Genomic DNA, 19,683 nt, shown 5'->3' with positions numbered 1-19,683 from the left:
ATCCTGCTATTTGGCAGGGAGGGACATGCCAGGTTGTTCAATAAGATACTAGCTTCAAATGAGTAGTATAATCTCAAAGGGATTAGAAAATTGAGGCAATATGCTCAGAGGTTAATTGAATTTGAAATATTTGTAAAACAAGATAGAACATTTTCAAGGACTTATATATAAGTTGCTTCTGAAATATGATTCAGAGATTAAATGTGTTAAAAATGGCATGATCAAATGGATGCTGAACCTAAACAGGATATTATTCAACAATGGAAAACAGATATCAAATTCACTGTGAATGATACACTAAGAAAAAATTGATGCAAATTGTTCTGATGAGGTTAGATTATCCCAGTGATAATGATTAAAATGGACAATACATATTCAGAAAATTATTCAAAATGTACAAAGCGAGTTGGAATATTTTCGTATATCTGGAGGCTATGTCATAAAGCTTATTTATTTTGCAAGATGAACATTGCAGGATGAAGTAAATCCTAAATGTTAACTTTCTTATCTACAAGGTATTTTTCTGTTTAGCATCATCAAATCTCATATACTTACAAAATGCACTGATCAGGCCTTGTATAAGTTACTTTTTACGGAAAATCACATATGGTCATATAATCACCTCAGAAATACCTGTTTAAGTTAGCCAACAGACACCTTACAAGATATGTTTTCAAGTCAGAAAGATTGTCTGTCCCAGTAAAGTTATCTTTTCATGTACTGTAATTAAGAATAAAACAATTGTACTCCAAAAACAAAAGCTTTGGCTTAACTGAGTTGTAAAGCTAAACAAAACAGTAAGACTGAAAAATAATGAATCACTGACCCTAAGTTTTCATTTTAAATGGGTTAAGGAATTAGTCTGTGGGGGGGGGGGAACTGGACAAAATGTACAGTAGTGGCCAAAATTGTGGAAACCTTTTGGTAAAAATGAATTTTTGAGGTTTGATGTCTAATAACACCACTTTTTTGGGAATAGTACCATAAAATTATATATCAATGGAAAGATAATTAAATCAAGAATGTAAATGCAACAAAGTTTGTTCAATTATCTGTACTGTATTCTATGAAAAGTCATAGCCAAATAACCAGAAAAAGGAAGCACATCTTGCTTAGGTTGATATCAGGTAGCTTTCCTTCATCTGATTGTAGCCAATGAGCATGAGTGTTTAGAGAGCCAATCAGGTGTCATCTTGTTTTGGCAATGAGCTAATCAGATCACAGTAGGATTCAGTTATTGATGTCATGTATTGAAGCTGAGAGGAGGACATTTGTCAGTGTGTTATGTGATCGCTAGTTGGTTGGGTTTTTTTGTGTTCTTTCATTTAGTGAGCTTGTAAAATGTAATAAAATTAAAGTAATGGTACAAAGAGTTGACTGGTTGCCCAGAAAGCAATGTAAAATAGTATTATTAAGTGAACAAGGCTACAGTTATAAAGAAATTAGAAGAAAAATTGGTGGAAACTTAACCAAAGGTGGCATTTCTACTGTACACTTTTCCCAAAAGGTTTCCACAATTTTAGCCAGTAAAGTTAAAAAAAAAAAAGACCCAATATATCTTATAGTATTTAAAATAAAGAAAACATAACAAAAAGGAGAAGAAAGAAGAATACATTTCTATTTAATGTCAATATGGAGTTAATTCAGGTCTGAAACTGTCATTATGTCTAGTCGGTATAGAAACATATGACCTTATCTTCTCATTTTTAAAATATAAGGATTTTAAAAAATAGATAACTTACTCATTTCCTGCATCTATTCCCTGGTGTGTGTGTGTGTATATATGTGTGTGTACATACACACACACACACACTCACACATATACATACACATACATATCTTGCGCACAGTCACCTATGCCCTCGTCACCTCCCGCCTGGACTACTGCAATGCTCTCTACATGGGGCTTCCCTTGAGGAGCACTCGGAGGCTTCAGTTAGTCCAGAATGCGGCCGCGCAGGCGGTGTTGGGAGGGACTCGTCGCTCCCATGTAACGCCGTTACTGCGCGAGCTGCACTGGCTGCCGGTGGCTTTCCGGGTGCACTTCAAGGTGCTGATTATCACCTTCAAAGCGCTCCATGGCATCGGACCTGGATATCTCCGAGACCACCTTCTGCCTCAGATTACCTCCCATCGGCCGGTACGCTCCCACAGAGTGGGTCTCCTCAGGGTGCCGTCAGCCAGACAGTGCCGGCTGGCGACCCCCAGGGGGAGGGCCTTCTCGGTGGGAGCTCCCACCCTCTGGAACGAACTACCCCCAGAGATCCGGGTGATCCCGGATCTCCCTTCCTTCCGCCGCGCCCTTAAGACATGGCTATTTCAACTAGAAGGACTGGCCTAAGGGGAAATTTTTAGCGGGGTTTTAAAAACAATTTTAAATTACAAAGGCCAAATCTAAATATTTCATTTTAATTATGTTTTTTAACGATAGTATTGGGGTATTGTTTGTATTTGTTTTTATCAGGCTGTCAGCCGCCCTGAGTCCGCAAGGAGAAGGGCGGGGTAAAAATTCAATTAAATAAATAAATAAATAAAAATATCTCAATTGGTATTTTAGTTTCAAATTGTAGGATATGTTAATAAAATTTTGGAAATAAATATAATAATTAAAATTATAAATGGGCTATCAAGCTATATTGCTAAAATATGAAAATTGTAATATTTAAAGAGCTTTGGCTTTATCTAACCAGGGGCTCAAAAATAGATTTAGATTTTATAATGTAAATATAGTATGAGCCCCAGGTTTGGTAGAGCCAAATACCTTTCAAAATGAATTTTCATATTTCAACAATACATCATATTTACCCCTTTATCATATTTATTCCCAAAGTTTATGCGAATCCCGAGTATATTCATGTTGAGAAAAGTAGTTGAACACCGGGATAAATAAAAACAACTGTTTAATAAACTAACAACTGTTTGATAAACTTAGCTTTCGTTGGCTAACTGCCAATGTCGTCAGAGTGAAATGCTGGAGGTTTGAAAGCCTGCTCATAAGACTGGCAGTTTGTGTGCTCTGCTCATAGAATGCATCACTGGTCTACCCGCCCCAGTTGACCGTATTACTTTTAATAGACTTGCATCCGTCTGTATGTTTGTAAGTTCAGGGATCACTGCCTCTCTTATTGTTGCTCTCTTTGCCCGTTTTGGACGTATCTGGGTACACTTTGCTATAGGATGATCCCCCAGTGCCTCCTGTCTTGTGGCCACCCCTTGTTGTGAGTGTGGCACCCTGCCTCTCATCATTGACTCCTGTACGAATCGTGCTGGGGATTATTAGAAGTAGTACGGTCAACTGGGGTGGGTAGACTGGTGATGCGTTCTATAAGCAGAGCACACAAACTGCCAGTCTTATGAGCAGGCTTTCAAACCTCCGGCATTCCACTCTGATGATGTTGGCAGTTAGCCAATGAAAGCTAAGTTTATCAAACAGTTGTTAGTTTATTAAACAGTTGTTTTTATTTATCCTGGTGTTCGATTACTTTTCTCAACATATATATATATATATATATATATATATATATATATATATATATATATATATATATATAATAAAAACNACCTGGGCAGTTTACATACTAGGCAGTGATTCAACCACCAAGCCACAGGCTCTCCTCCCCTCTTTGCCAGCAGAATCCAGGGAGTATATACAGGAAGTTTTCCAGACAGACTGGTCTGATTGAGAACACCTGGACATTTTTAACTGCTATACTGCAGTTTTTACTTTTACAATATCTTTTACCATGCAGCCCCACAACTTCCTTCCCCTACCCTTACCACTTTCAACAGAGGGATGATCGAGAGCATCCTGTCATTCAGCATCACAGTCTGGTTTAGAAGCACCACTGCTTCAGACAGGAAGGCGATGCAGAGAGTGATGAGGATGGCTGAAAAGATTATTGGCAGTTCCTTCCCTTCCATCCAGGACAAGCGTTGCTTGAGCAGGGTCCATAATATTGTAGGACTTCTGGTTTTGCATCTGTAGCACATGGCCGTGTGAGAGCAGACCTCCACTCCCCACAGCTAGTATTGTCCTGCCAGGGGGACCCTAGATGGGTCCGAAGTCACCCCGAAGAGGTGACCGTGAAGGAGGGGTGCCCCGTTGATCACGAAGTGATGGTAATTACTTCATTTGATCTGGGGGAAGCCCTCTGAACCTGACAGGAGAAAGGCTAGCGTGAGATCAGCATCTAGCCCAAGCTACTTGCAGCTGAAGTCCCAGAGCATGAACCTGAACATCGGTGAACAGCATGCTTGGAATTGGTGAGACTACTGACCTTCTTTCTTCTATCTACTAATTGAATCCTTGAAAAGATCCCCAAAGCAAGAAAACCTCCAGAAGTGAAGGGAGGGGACTATATCCCTATTCCCTTACAGACGGAAGTGGCAAATTAATATTAAAGGAGGAAAGAGATATATTAAAATTTAATTTAAAATACTACAGTCTGGACAAATCTAGGAACTAAAAAACTGGCAAGATTATACCCTAAAGAATTTTTGATGGAATTATAAAAATATATAACAAAAATAACTTTTCGATTGAAAAAAAAGACTGAAAAATGAAATAACTGCTGACATCTAGTGGAGAATCAGAGAATAGAACACTAACAATAAGGACTCAGAAATTGGCAGAATGTCTAGAAACAAAGAAAAAGCTGTTCCTTTGAATTGCAAATAACCTTGAAGACAGCTAGGAACAAAGGAAGAACCAGCTATAAGATTAAAAAGTGTCTGAAAGAAAAAAACACACACCTGGACTGTTGCTTAAATCTAAGAACTGTTTATGGAAAAGAAAAACCTTGGCTTTTTGGCTAATCTTTTAGAGAAGAATCTACAGGAAGGATTTAAAGTGGCTTAACACACTGAACTGTAATTTTGACTGACTGATAAATTGACTTTTGAATTAAAGCATTGATGAAAGATTATTTGAAGGGGGGAGAAACATGGATATCACATACGTATCAAAAAATGACAGGATGCCACATTCCATATTTTCTCTCGAAGGACTTAGCCTGGAAAATCAAGAACCTCCAGAAGCAATACTTCAAGGCAAGATAAATACTTTCCAGGAGGAAATATATGTAATGTTAGGACAAATACAAATGACAATAGATTCAAACCACGAGGAAATTCAAAACAACTTTGATGATTTAAATAAGCATATTTCCAATCTAAAGCTACAATTAAAAAACACCCAGGAAATAACAACGAATGAACAAATAAATCAGACAACAGACTACAAATTAGAAGAGTATGATCACATTGATGAAATAACAAAGGAAAAGAATTACAATTTAACACAAACAGGGAAAAATCTATAAGGTTCTGATACAACAAGAAAAATGGAATGGACTATAGAATTATCAGGAGAACCATCAAAGTTTGGGAGACAGAAAGTATTCATCTTACTTATTTCATCTTTTGCATTCCCAACAACATTTGTAAAAATACAGGAACTGCTGGGTAAGCGGATTACATCAACTTGGAAAATTACTTGGCAAAAGAAGAAGACCAGAGACAGATACAAGAGATTTGACTCGTCCTATCAGATGGATTATTACGTGAATAAACATTTGTTTGAATATGGCTAAAAGAACAGAGAATTTTGAACATAAAGGGGCCTTATAACAAGAAGGATAAGAGATTTAAGTAACATAGTATGTTCTATAATATATGAAATGTAAAAATGTAACTTTTATTAATATAAGTGAAATATAAACTGATTAAAAAGGATGTTATATCTAGATACCATAAGATAGATAAAAAGTATAGTATGTTTATAATGCATGACATAAAATATTGAGATGATGTACCTAAATGGGAAAATTTGGACAGTTAGATGACTAATATGAAGAAATTATGACTGATAAGAATTGGATTGAATATAAGGGAAATTAAGCGTAAACAAAAATTATAAAAATAGGATGCATGCTGAACTAATGACATAATGGTTATGAGAATAATATAAGCTGAAAAAAATGTTATAGAGAGAGATTATTATTTGTATAAATATAAAAAAATGCCTATATCTAATCATTTATATATTGTAAATATTAAGAATTATATTTTGGCTATGGTTGAAGAAGAAGAATACAAATGGGAGAAGGGAAGATCAAGGAAATATATCATTAATTAATATATTAATTATGGAATTATCAAATTTAATCATTATTGATTGTTAATTAATTATTATTGTCCTTTTTTCTTGTTAAAATATAAACCAAGACAACATGCTGTACACCAGGCACTGGAGATTGTTATAGTTAAAAACCAATAAAATATTTATATAAAAAAAAGATTGTCTGGAACACGACACATCCTCTTCATGAACTGTTTTCCTTGTTATCTTCTGGGAGGAGGCTCCGTGGTATCAGAAGCAGAAATCCAGATTCCTCCTTCCGTTATTATTCAAGATGGATAGTGATTAATATTTATATGTTACTTATATGTAAGGGTGCAGGTCTATACAATGTTGTATATAGTATGTTTAAATGTGTGTTATGTATGTGTACACTTTGAGAGCAAGCAACTAAATTTCATTTTTAATGTGTGCCGTTGTGCCCACAGTAAAAAATGTCAATAAAGGTTATCATCATCATAATCAATATTCACAATTTAGAAAATATTTGATTCTGTTGTCTTTTTTTTCTAATAGAATTTTTTTTCTGCTAGAAATAATATGTATTTTGATTTAATTTTGCACTACTTGGCAGACAGTATACATAGCAAAATCATGAAGGCGAACTTTTTGTAGCCAAAAACTCAGCTTTCTTTCTTAATTATTTTGTCATTGAGATTCACCAAATAAGGAAATATGGGGATAGAGTGAATTCATCAGAGAAGGTGAGCCCAGAATGTGAGAGAGAGAGCAGATTGGCATTCCTAACAGGCGTACAAACTCATTTCTTGTTTTAATGTACCTTTTCTGTCAAAATTTAGTAGACATTTATCATTGCTGTTTGCTGTTTTGTGCAATGGGTTTCTGATTGGGGGAAACTTCAGAGGTTGAGCAAATGAAATTTGGGGATGCTTTTAACTTCAAGCTAAAGTTTCACCAAACTGATACAGAATAAGAAGTGGAAGTTAATTAGTGCTTGAGTTTTCAGCATTTAAGATTCTGTACTTTTGCACCAAGCCTGTTCCTGTGAAGTATGATAGATGCCTGTGAAACCAGATCAAAGCCAAAGGAGAAACTAAAGTATGTAAGCCTGATCCTGTCAGCCTTTGAAATATTTATAAAAATCTGACTCTTCCCCCAAAGGTTTAGGATTAGGATATTGGTGAAATTTGGTTTCTGTGTTTTGTCCTGCATTGAATGATAAATTGAGAATTTTAGCAGGAGTCTTTGCTGTTTAATTAGATTGAAATGCAAATAATAATGCAATTAAATCTAAGGGAAATGAAACTCATTTTAATTTCATCTAGTTATTTTTTAACAAGTAGCAGATCACTTGGTGTTCCTGGCCATAAAATAAAAATGCTACCCCTGACACAACTTCTATTGAAAACATTATCACTCTTATTAAAGCATGGTTGAACAGAAATCACTAAAAACAACAGTTTACAAGATTTGAGATGATGCACAATATGCAAATCAACAGCCCTTTCCTGTTCTGTCTGGTTCAGGAAAGTGATGTCACAGAAAAAAAATTGAGTTACAAGTGGAAGCTCAGCTGCTATATTAGAAATCATTCAAGGCAGCAGTGGACGTGGGCTAAGCTAATGAGGTAAGTACCAATTGTTTCTTCCTTAGTAAGTACCAATTGTTTCTTCCTTAGCATGATTGAAATAGATATTTAAGAAAACTAAAAGTGGGTTTGGGGAGGGTAGGAGAGAGAGAGAACGTGTCAAGCTATGTTCAGCTTCCATAACTGAGTTGTGGACGCATTTTGCAGGGAAGGAGCACAGTCTTTTCCCATAGAGCTATAAATTTGAAATGGGAAAAATTGACAACTACATTGTAAACAATGATGTAGAAGTGAGGAGAATGTTCGGAGGCAATAAATGTCTTTGATAGTTTCTCCTCCCGAATCGCTTTTGCTTAAAAATCCAAGGCAAATTGTAAATGTGAAGAATATTGTGGGATAGTTGACTAGACAGAAGGATTACATTATGACAGATTAGATGGGAAGATCTTGGACCTACATTTTATTTGCAAGTTGTGTAATTTGGTATAAAGGTTGTCATCTGTAAGCACTGTAATAATTTACATATACATGCCTCCACTTATTGTTCTATCTATTAACTCCTTTACCAATGATGCTTTTGAATATTTTACAATGTTAGATAAATCTGTTATTAGCATATCATGCATTTTCCTCTGACTGATAGCCTGCAATATATATTTAAATAATAATATATAATATATATTTAAGTATATAACATATTCTGCAGCATTTTGTTATGATTTTTGGCTCTGAGTTTGCTTATTCAAATAATTCTGTTTTTTTATGTGAAAGTTTTATTCGCTGTCTCACAGAATACAAAGTATACTCATACATAAAAAACTCAACGACAAACCAGTAAAGACAAAAATCAAGAGATTAAAAACAGGAAGAAGGGAACTAGTCAAAAGGGAACAATGATTTTACAAGTCCAAACACTCTTAAATAAGATTTTGCTTTGCTTGAGATGTAAAGACCATGTGCATAAAAATGGTGGGGCTTGGATCATAATGCTGTGCCTGCCAACTTGCAGATTTTTATCTCTATAAAAATGTCACTTGTGACATCCCTGTTTGGCCCAAACTTTCATTCCAAATTCCAATTTGCAGCTTGTTTTAATCACCACCAGTACTACCTACTATTGCTTTTACATTTATTGCAATCTAAATCTAAATCATCTAAAATTCTAAAAAAAAATATCTAAAAATCTAAATCTATAAATCTAAATCTAAAAAAATCCAAATCCAAAAAATCTAAATCTAAATCCAAATCTACTTTAGTTATATAGTGGGCTAACTAACTTCACCATCCCAATCATCTGATGATCTCAAATCCACATTATTCTCCAAAATAAAACTCAAAATTATTATTCCCAGCAGAAGAAATTATAAGAGACATATCAGACTGTGGGAAGTGTAGGAATTGTTGTCATTAATGGGACGTTTTTCTTATTAACAGGAAGAATTCTCAGTATTTAAATGTTTTCCATTTTCTCTTGAGGTTTTAAAAATTTTCTCCTCTTTATTCAAAGCCTTGGAGGATCAAATCTATACTGTATATATTCATCACGTCCCATTTAAAGCAGCTCTGAAAACAAGCTTCAAAACTGAGGATGTTTGCAGAAAAGGGATGGGGTTACAAACTCAACCATGTGACAGATGTCCTACCCCTCTTTTGCGGGTCTTGCACAAACAATGGACACAAAAGGGAGAAGGTTTCACTGCGTGGTGGCAGCCCCACCTGACTTTTATTGACACTCTGTCAGATTGTCCTGTCAAAGCCTCAAGATTACGGCCACAACTGCAGCCAATGATTGGCAGCAGTTGAGATGAAACTCCCTAAAATAAAATAGCTTTCACTAAGAGGACCAACACCCATATCTGAACTAAAAAAAAAAGTTCAGTCTTAAAAAAAAAAATCAGGTAAAAAAAAAAGTCCAGTCTAAACAATACCAATCTGGACTAAAAAAAAAGAAAAGTCAAAGAAGTTGAACAAGAAAATGCTTCTTGTTAATAAAAAATGTTTGCCATTAATAATAATTTCTACACTTCCTACAGTTAGATGATATGTGTCATATAATTATGCATTATCCTCCTATTGGGGGGATAATAATTTTATGTTTTAGTTTTGTGGATTTTAGGTCAATTCATTGGGATGGTCAAAGATAAAAAGATTATAAAAGGGGCCATGTAAAATGGGCCACCCTAATATAATCTATAAGTATGCATTAATATGAGAAGGAAGTTTATTACTGGTTTATCCTGCCTTCTGAGCATAATTTAGGTACAACATCATAAAGGTATCCATAATTTATAACCCCTAATTTGAAACGTTGACTGTTGCTACAAGAACTAAAGACCTTGCTTGCATTTTCCTTAAGTAGAAAGTCACTAACAATTAGCATGGCTGTCTTGATTATGAAATTCCTTTTTAATTCTCTTGTCGTGCCTGTTTGCTGATGTTTTAGTTTTGTGGATTTTAGGTCATCGCTTCATTGGGATGGTAAAACATAAAAAGATTATAAAAGGGGCCACCCTGATATAATCTGTAAGTACAGTATGCATTAATGATATCCTGCCTTATGAGCATAATTTAGGTACAACATCATAAAGGTATTCATAATTTATAATTGCTAATTTGAAACCTTGACTGTTGCTACAAGAACTAAAGACCTTGATTGCACTTTCCTTAAGTTGATGTTTTGCATTGAGATTAAAAAACTATTTTATTGTCTGAATAACAAATATTCATGTATCATCATGCACTTCTCACAAACTAATTGTCAAAAAAAGAATAATTTCATTCTCAAAAGTAGAATGTACAGTCATTTAAACAGAACTGAAACACATTGCAAAAAATATCAATATAATATTTGCTCCAGCACAAACAATAACCCACTTATGCTTAAAGCTGGTGTGGAGCAGAAGAAAAGGGAAGCTATAACAAAAAATACAGGTCAGGCTAATAACTGCACTGGCAACAACCATGCAGTGATCTCAGGATATTCGTTCTAAGCCACTAATGGAGAAGGAGGCCTATATTTTTCAAATTTATTAATATATTTGAGGTCACATTTTCTGACAGAGGCAGATTCCACATTCTGATCTCCATGATGCCTTCTGCCACATCATATTTGAAACTGATTGAATAGTAGGGTGTTATTTCCTGTAATCAAGAGAGAAATGCAGACCCGATTAACTTGATTTTCTTAATTTTATTTAATAAGAATTTTCTTAAATTCTTTAATTTTATTTACAACAAACTTAATTTTCTTTAAGAAGACTGAGTGATTTCATAAATCCCAACTTCTGTCAACTTCTTCTGTCAACCCATCTATTCCATGCGGCGGCCTGGCGTACTTTTGATTGGGCTTTGCTAGGGGTTTTATATGGGGTATTTTAGAGCAGGCTTTTTATTCAATATTTATTGTGATTTTTATTATTGCCTGTTCACCGCCCTGAGTCCCGTAAGGGAGATAGGGCAGTATATAAATTTAAATAATAATAAATAAATAAATAAATAAATACACTTCTCCCCAATGTTTAAAAACTTTGGCAGGTTATGTACACATATTCCAACATCAGTGAGTAATTTTAGAACAATCCAACAAGGATGAAATTCCACATTGACATTACTTGGTATGTAGAGCAGAAAGGGCTCTAAACTATCAAGTAATAATTTTAATTAATTAAGAATGAACCTAGAAAGAAGGAGAAATTTCCTGACAGTTACAATAATTAATCAATAGGACAGCTTGCCTTCAGAAATTATAGGAGCTCCATCCCTGGGATTTTTAAATAATAGATTGGACAACCATTTCTCTGAAATGGTATAGGGCAGGGGTAGGCAACCTCGGCTCTTTTATGACTCATGGACTTCAACTCCCAGAATTCCCGAGTCAGCTATGCTGACTCGGGAATTCTGGGAGTTGAAGTCCATGAGTCATAAAAGAGCCGAGATTGCCTACCCCTGGTATAGGGTATAGGTTCTCCTACTTGAGGAGGGGGTTGGACTAGAAGACCTCCAAGGTCCTTCCCAATTCTATTATTCTGTTAGTATTATAACACAAGCTCTTCCCTTGTGAGCCTGAAAGTTCTATTTCCCCGATTGATGAGGGAAAATCAATAATTATACTTAAAGAATCCACATTTTCAGAGGATTCTTTTTGATCACAGACAAATTAATTAATGCCTTATACTGTATAGTGGCATTGGGACATTGTGTGTGTGAAAACAGGCAAGATGATGGCTGCAACAGCATGGCTGAAGCCCTGCCCCCTTTTATGGTTTGACATTGCATGCATGTATCAAGGGGCAGATTTTGATTTCATGTCCACGTTGGCCATCTTCCCCCTTTGATACACATTTGCCCTATTGGTTTCCTTTTAGCCATTAATTAAGAAATAAATGCTTGGACTTAGTATGTCTTCAGCCAATTGTAAGATGCTTATTTTAAATTTATTTTATGTTCAAACCCAGAGCTGAGCATCAAATTTGGAAGAATTTTTTCCCTGTTTTTGTTCTACATTTAGAAATACAGTAATGAAATTCTGCAATATGTAAGAAGGAGAGGAGATGGTATTACACTTGTTCATCATTTGTGTTCAGCTTTGTTTTTTATAGTTGTAAAATTATAATTCCCAGTAAATCTGATGCGCACAGTAGCCAGATCTATTGCAAAATATATGGCTATAAGTAATATATGATTTAATTAATCTCAGTCTAAAAGGCGGGAGACTGTGAAGTCTAATCTTGCCTTTGGCATGTAGCTTTGGATAAACTTGAAATATTTCAGTAAGCACAGAGACAAAGATCTTCAGAAAGTTCAGTCATATTAATTATATTGTAACCATTGAGAAGCATTATCTTCTACATTTACTTAGTATGCTTATCCTTAATGGAGTGTGTTTCTAGCACAGTTCCTTTTAAAATTCCTTATTTGTCCCATAATCTTTTTTTTATAGTGTAAATTGATTTGTTATTTTTTTCTCTTCAAACATGTTATTTTGTTATTTTATAATTATTTCAAAAATATCCTCTTGGAGCTCTCCAAATTCTGTATTGCTTTAGAGATGGGCCTTTCTCACAATCACCTGTCCTTTTTTTTATCAGAACTGCTGCAATATATTTCTCTCTCTTCCCAATTCTTGTCCAAATGGGTATTTTAAAAGCCAACATTTAGAAGAAAATTCAAGGGTTCTATATTCTTTTTTAAAAATACTATTAGATCCAATAACAGTTAAAATCAATAAGATCCACATAATAAAACAAAATTTAAAAAAATCAGGGTGCACAACAACACCAATTCTTCCATCAGAGAGTTAGATTCCTCACATTTCCCCAGCCCTCCACGCTCTCCTCTGCTTCAATTTGTCCACCCATCTATCTGCCCCCTACTTTTGCTCTTCTGGCCACCTTGCCCTTGGCCACCCCTGCCCTCCTCTATCCCTGCCACCTCTGCCACCCTACATTCCTCCATCTTTCTGTCCCTGTTGCCTTCAGCTGATTTTCACTATTCTCCTCCTCTTGTTGCTGACAAGGCATGCCTGTCCTGGCCTTTCTTGAGGTAGCTGCTGTTTGCAACAGCTGTACTTTTGAGGAATGGTTGTAAATACCATTTATTCAGCACCATTGCAACTTTGACTGGTCACTGAACAAAAGATTGGTAAGCAAGGACTACCTCAGTAGTAATTTGACAAGGTGGATGAATGTAAGCAAGGTTCTCCAAAGGCTGAATTAAGGAGTGATTTAGCTTGCATCAGTGCTGTATGAACCTATTTAAGGGTTATGTGTAAGAAAAGAGCAGGCAGAGTTGTGGGAGCAGAGTTAAGCATGTCAGAATCCTTTTGTTGTCACAAATGATCCAAATCCAGCCCCCCTCTTGAATGACTAGATTAATGGCAGGTACAAAGGATTAGGACAATACATTAAACTGCTGCATAGCCTATATACAAGAATCTAGTCAACTGATGGTCAGCACTAAATTGGAGCTAGAAAAATGTCAATGGAACTCAAGAGAGGAACTGGACTTGGATCATTTGTGGCAACATAAAGACTCTAAGCTGATGACATGTTTAACTTCACCTCCCCCCCCCCACACTCCATGCTCTTCTCCTACAATATGGCAATGAAGCTCTAGGAGGTGATATCTGGTTGGCAATTTTAGACGTAGGAAACAGCAAGCAGAAATGTTCTTCACTAAATAGAGCTTCACCTAAAGTATTCATTCAGATCTCACAAACAGATGAAAAAGAAGCTCATGTACAGCTTCCCTAACACCATACACCCTTCCCTTCCCTTCAGTCATGGTGCAATGACCTGATGTCCTGGATGTTCTAGGCAGAATGTCTCACCTGACTTTAGCTCCAGCTCTTTCTGCCTAAAGGCCCCTTGGGAAGCTGCAGTGGTTGACTATGTGTTAATGGACACAGGGCAGTAAATACTTCTGTTTGCTTTTATTCTGCAGATGGAGAAGGCATCTTGCAGTTTGCTGTCTGTGAAAATCATACAAATAACCAATTTACAAAAAGCCGATTTATGTGAGTATTTTGCTATTTCTACAGATTCCATCTGGTACACTAGACATCCACTACTAATTTGCTCTGACATAGATATTCACATTAAATAATATACTATAATGCAATGTAGTAAATTGCTGTTATTCTGCAAAGTTATATGCAATTTTAAAAGAATTGAATTTTCCTTATTTTATTTATAAATTACATTTTCTCCTTTAAAGTGTTGGTTTCAAAATAGATTGTAGAGACTTATTAGAAGGGGAACAGCTTGACATGATACATTTCCAAAAGATGTTTGCATTGGGAGCTTTCCTGTTTAACAATGATTGAAAGGTTAATCCAGACTGTGGAACTTTCCTTTGTTAATTGCCTCTGAAAGATAAAATTTAGGATAAGGGAAGAATAAGTTTTAAAATGTCCTCTTATTTACATGTCCTATGAAAATTCAAATGATTTGTTTATACTGTAAAAACTTAATTATCATCAAACAAAATTTTTTCTGACCCATGTAGTCATTGTGCAATTTAGTTTTACTGTGTAAATTCTCTGAATGTAGCAAGTTGTGTATGCGTAGATGATGCTTCATATGTCTAATTCAACAAACAAGTAGCAGAGGAAACTTGCTGAAAAGCCCCCCCCCCTTTTTTTAAAAAAAAAGCATTTAATGTAACCATTACAGACAAGGCCATCTTCAGAGGAGTACAAATAATAATAATAATTAATAATAATAATAATAATAATAATAATAATAATAATAATAATAATAATAATAATAATAATAAAGTTGGAAGGGACCTTGGAGGTCATCTAGTCCAACCCCCTGCTCAGGCAGGAAATGATGTGAATTATGCTCTATTTATGTCATTTCTATGTTGGTATCGTCTTGCATATGATATTTTGGTGCTTGTAATAGAAAACTATTCTTAGAGACCATGCATCAGTTTCCATCCATTGAGTGGACATAGTGAAAGCCAGTCAGTGCTATTATTATTATTATTTTATGACCTAAACTTTAACATCCATTCAATCATTGTGAATTCAGAAATTAGATCTAGTTAAGAAAACTCTTGGTTTCTTTATACTTTCTGGTTATATGTATGTGTATACAATCTTGTCAGGGATTAAAATAAACTTTGATGATAGCATCTGTTCTAGGAATGCTGCATTAATCCCTCTTTTTAAAAAACAAACAAACTCAAAACCCAACAGTTAGCCAATCTGACTGCTATGTGAGCTTGTTCCTGCCATCATCTTCATTTGAAACGGCTCAGACAAAGGCCATTAAGGACTGTAAAGATCCAGTATGGAATGAAACCTTCTGCTACAGGATACAGAATCATGTCAAAGTAAGACGCAAAGTCATTATATTTCTCTTTGAGTTCCAGAACCACATTCAGATTCTTATTTTGTAAATATTCAACTGTGAAGAGGCATTAATTCAAAATATGTTTGAACATATTTATTTGATTCCTATTTCAGTGCCAGGCTGGGGATCAATTATTGAGCGTACATTCATAATATATTTTTTGTATGGTTGTAATAATTTTAACAACTTTTTTTTGGTAAATACAGCATTGCAGTTATTAATAACAGAATTAAACCATAGTGGTATAGCAACTGGATTATGATATAGTATGTAGCATTAGTAAAAGGGAAACTTAATTTTGGGATCCTTTCATTGATTAGCATATCCTTATATATAGGGCAAAATAAAGTAAAAACATTTACAATGGCAAAGATGAATAAGGCAGAAGTTAACAATCTGACAGGTGAATCAAAATAATTTTTAATCTACAGCTGGGTTAGTCACTTTGGTTACTTTTTTATACAATTAACAATCAGCATAATAACTCTAAATGTAAAACAACAAAGCAGGAAAATTATGTTAATAAGTGTTATGAATTTGCAAGAGGGAAGTAAAATAATAATTAAATAACCTATAAGCATTGGTCAACATTGGAAGTGGAGTCACAAATCACTGAGTCCCAGAGCTTGTTGAAAGAGCCAGCTCTTCAAGGGCAGTGGCATAATGGTGGAACAAGGTTTGTCTCCAGGACTGTAATGTTTACAAGTGAGGAGATCATTATTTTACAATTCTCTTTAAATAATAGAGTTACCTGGCTTGTTAAAGTAATCTTTATTTACATAGCTGTTGAAATGTCTTTCATGACAACAGGTAGAAAAGTTGTGGTAGCTGTAGAGTTTATAAAAACTTTGCATAACAAGTAATCAATTCTTGTAAAACTGACTTAAGAAAGACATTATAATGACATCCCTTAGCAACAAATACCAGTTTGAAATGGTTGGGCTAATAATACAGATGGTCGTTGACTTACAACTATTTATTTAGTAACTGTTCAAAGTTATAATGGCACTGAAAACATTGACTTATGACTATTTTTCACATTTACGACCATTGCAGCATTCCCCATCTTGCAAAGGAGGAGTCTTTTGTGTGAAGAGAAGAGAATATTATTATCTTTTTGGTTTTGTAATCTAGATTCAAAACCTGATGATTTAAGTTTCCTTCTCTTCTCAGAATATTTTGGAGCTGATGGTTCATGATGAAAACCGCTGCCTTTTGGATGACCAACCCTTCACTGTTCTCTTTGATGTTGCTAAACTTCAGCTTGGAGAAACAATTTGCCTTACATTTCCATTGGATCCAAAAGTACGGGGTCAGAACTGCTAGTCAAAGGAATAACAAGCAATAAAATTGCTGATATTTACTGGTGGAGGAATGGGAAGAGATGATAATAGATTTAACAGGAATTTTCAGCATCAAACACAACAGGCAAGGAAGGGCAGGATGGCTATTCTAGGAACCTCATTGGTGTTCATATGTGTCATAGTTAAAATTTCAAAATTCTTTACTACTAAAATATTTTTTGTAGTAGGATTTTTTTTTAATGTTTAATGAATTCACATGTCTAAAACAGACATTCAGATGTAGTCATCCTTCAAGAATATACTTTGAAAGTAAAATGTCATCATTGTTATTTTATTTGCAAGAGGTGACTTTGAGGAGCTTTGGTTTAAATCAGGCATGTCAAACTGCCACCGAAACCGCACCCACCCCATTGCCAGCAATGGGGAAAAAGTCCCGATACATCGCGCGACATCATGTGACATTGCGCGTTTGACATGCCTGGTTTAAATGAATTGGAAATGACATTCAAACATCAGTGAGTTGATTGCAGTTGTGCTTGTACTGGATTCAGGTGAAGGGAGGACATACCTGCTGATTATGTTACAGACATCCTTTTTTTAATATAATAATTTTATTAAAGATTACAGATTTTATAGATAATAACTACAATATGTATTTTATATACAATATTGCAAGAGGAAAAACACATATAATAAGGGGGAAAGGAAGTGATTTCTCCCTCATCACAACATAAACACATTTTTTAAACAACTCATCAACTTCTCTTTAAAAACAAAAAAGACTTTCTTCATCCCATAGCTCATATCCTTATTATGTATATATATGTATATATTAGCAAAACCAAAAGGAAAAATCGAACTCCAGGATAGAAGTATAAGCAAGACTGTTTAATATAAACAAGCCTGTTTGTTACAAAGTCACTTAGCTTTCATTGGCCAAACTGCCGACATCGTCAGAGTGAAAGTAAAAAGAGATCCGGGAGATCTCACTCTGACGATGCCGGCAGTTTGGCCGATGAAAGCTAAGTGACTTTGTAACAAACAGGCTTGTTCATATTAAACAGTCTTGCTTATACTTCTATCCTGGTGTTCGATTTTCCTTTTGGTTTTGCTAACATGCACATACCCAGGATTCACATTTTTAATGTTATCAAACACACACACACACACACACACACATATACATATACATATACACATACCTATTGGTAATTAAACTGAATATATGATCCCTGGGTGCATCCATGCCAAACAAATAAAATAAAACGAACACCAGGGTAAAATAATCAAACTCTAGGAGTTTAATGTTACAGTACCAAGACGAAAGCTTGGCGTTTGGTACTGTAACATTAAACTCCTAGAGTTTGATTATTTTACCCTGGTGTTCGTTTTATTTTATTTGTTTGGCATATACACATACATACATACATACATATACACACACACACACACATATATATATATTCGTTAAAATAATGATCACCAAGAGAATACTTAAATAGAGTTTAATTAATCAACCTAGCTTTCGTCAAAATACATATGACATCGTCAGGGTTAAAAGGCAAGTAAAAAGGGGGGGGGACTTATATACCGTTATCAAATGTCCTGTTATCAAGAATATTCCCATATTCTTATCTGAAAACAGGAAATTAAAAGCTCTTCATTCAGTCCAAGTTAGCAAAAGTTCATTCATTGTCAAAGACAATAATATATCTATTTTAACCTTGAATAAATAAACCAACAATTAATCAGAGAAATGACCTGTATCCAGAAGTTGTGGCTGTTCCAACACTGGAGACTTTCAAAAAGAAATTGGACATCCATTTGTCTGAAATGGTACAGTGGTTCCTACTTGAGCCGGAACTGTTGTTCTGTTACTTCATATTCCTTCTCCCTTATTCCCTAAGTTTTAGCTTTTAGTACCCTCAAATAGAAATTGGTTTCTTTTCAATTTTTTCTTTGTCTTTTGTCAGAAAAACTTGAAAACTTTAGCAGATTTCTATCTTAGACCTTGATTTCTTTTCATTTTTCTTTTGCCTCTTGTTACAGAATCCTTCAAAGTTTTAACAAGCTCTTTCATCCAGTATAGGAAGATTACAACACTTTCCTGGTTTATTATATGTACAGTATGTCCTCTTTAATTGTTGAAGCCTCAGCCAGTTTTATCTGTACATCCAGTTTTTCATCCCCTTCTATATAATGCTATATAATTCTTGTAACTTGTCATTTCCAAGTCCACATTTAAATTAGTTTCAGTCTTATCCAGTAGAACTTGTTCCTCTTCCACAACATATTTACATGCTGTTTATAATTTATTTAATTTAAAAATAAAAAGATATTTTTTTAAATTAATTTCTGAATCCATTGTTTCCAAATATCCTTAAATAAATCCAGTGTTAAAACATTTTGTTCTATTCTTATCCAGTAATTTAAGTCTTTCTCCTTTGAATGCAATCTTTAGTTCCTTTTAATTCCCTCTAGTGACCAAACATCAACCTCCCAGCTTATTATGTTTCCCACCTTATTTTTAGAGTTAAAACAACCCCAGCAATTTCCCACATGAAAGATTCATGTAATTTTATTTCACACCTATCTGGATTCTTAGTCAGTTTATAACTTTCCAAAATCAGTGCTCTAATTGCTCCTTTGCTATTCACTTCAAAATTATTTTTTTCCTGAGTCTTGACATTCATATGCAGAAATCATTTCACTATAGATTGAAGGAAATTTACCCAGTGAATACTGTGAAACTTGCCATTCTGAGGGTTCTCAATATTTTAGAAACAATAAAAAAGTGATTCCAAAAGCGAGTAAGAGATGAGGACTGGCTGA

General features: G+C 34.8%; 1 protein-coding gene across 1 annotated transcript in view; it reads left to right on the top strand.

Moving 5' to 3' along the window:
* Positions 1–7,578: 7,578 nt before the first annotated feature.
* The window catches only part of LOC107287427 (cytosolic phospholipase A2 epsilon-like), a 38,898-nt gene continuing 26,793 nt past the window's right edge, over positions 7,579–19,683 (top strand). The window contains exons 1-5 of the mRNA XM_029284133.1: positions 7,579–7,727; positions 12,196–12,202; positions 14,130–14,202; positions 15,391–15,527; positions 16,721–16,852. Of these exons, the coding sequence (XP_029139966.1) occupies positions 7,579–7,727; positions 12,196–12,202; positions 14,130–14,202; positions 15,391–15,527; positions 16,721–16,852 (498 nt within the window). The remainder of the gene's footprint in view (positions 7,728–12,195; positions 12,203–14,129; positions 14,203–15,390; positions 15,528–16,720; positions 16,853–19,683) is intronic.

This window comes from Protobothrops mucrosquamatus, unplaced genomic scaffold (genome assembly GCF_001527695.2).
Source record: "Protobothrops mucrosquamatus isolate PMUCROS unplaced genomic scaffold, P.Mucros_1.0 scaffold387, whole genome shotgun sequence".
Lineage (NCBI taxonomy): Eukaryota > Metazoa > Chordata > Lepidosauria > Squamata > Viperidae > Protobothrops > Protobothrops mucrosquamatus.
The sequence above is the reverse complement of the archived record's forward strand: the minus strand, read 5'-3'. Positions and strand labels throughout refer to the sequence as shown.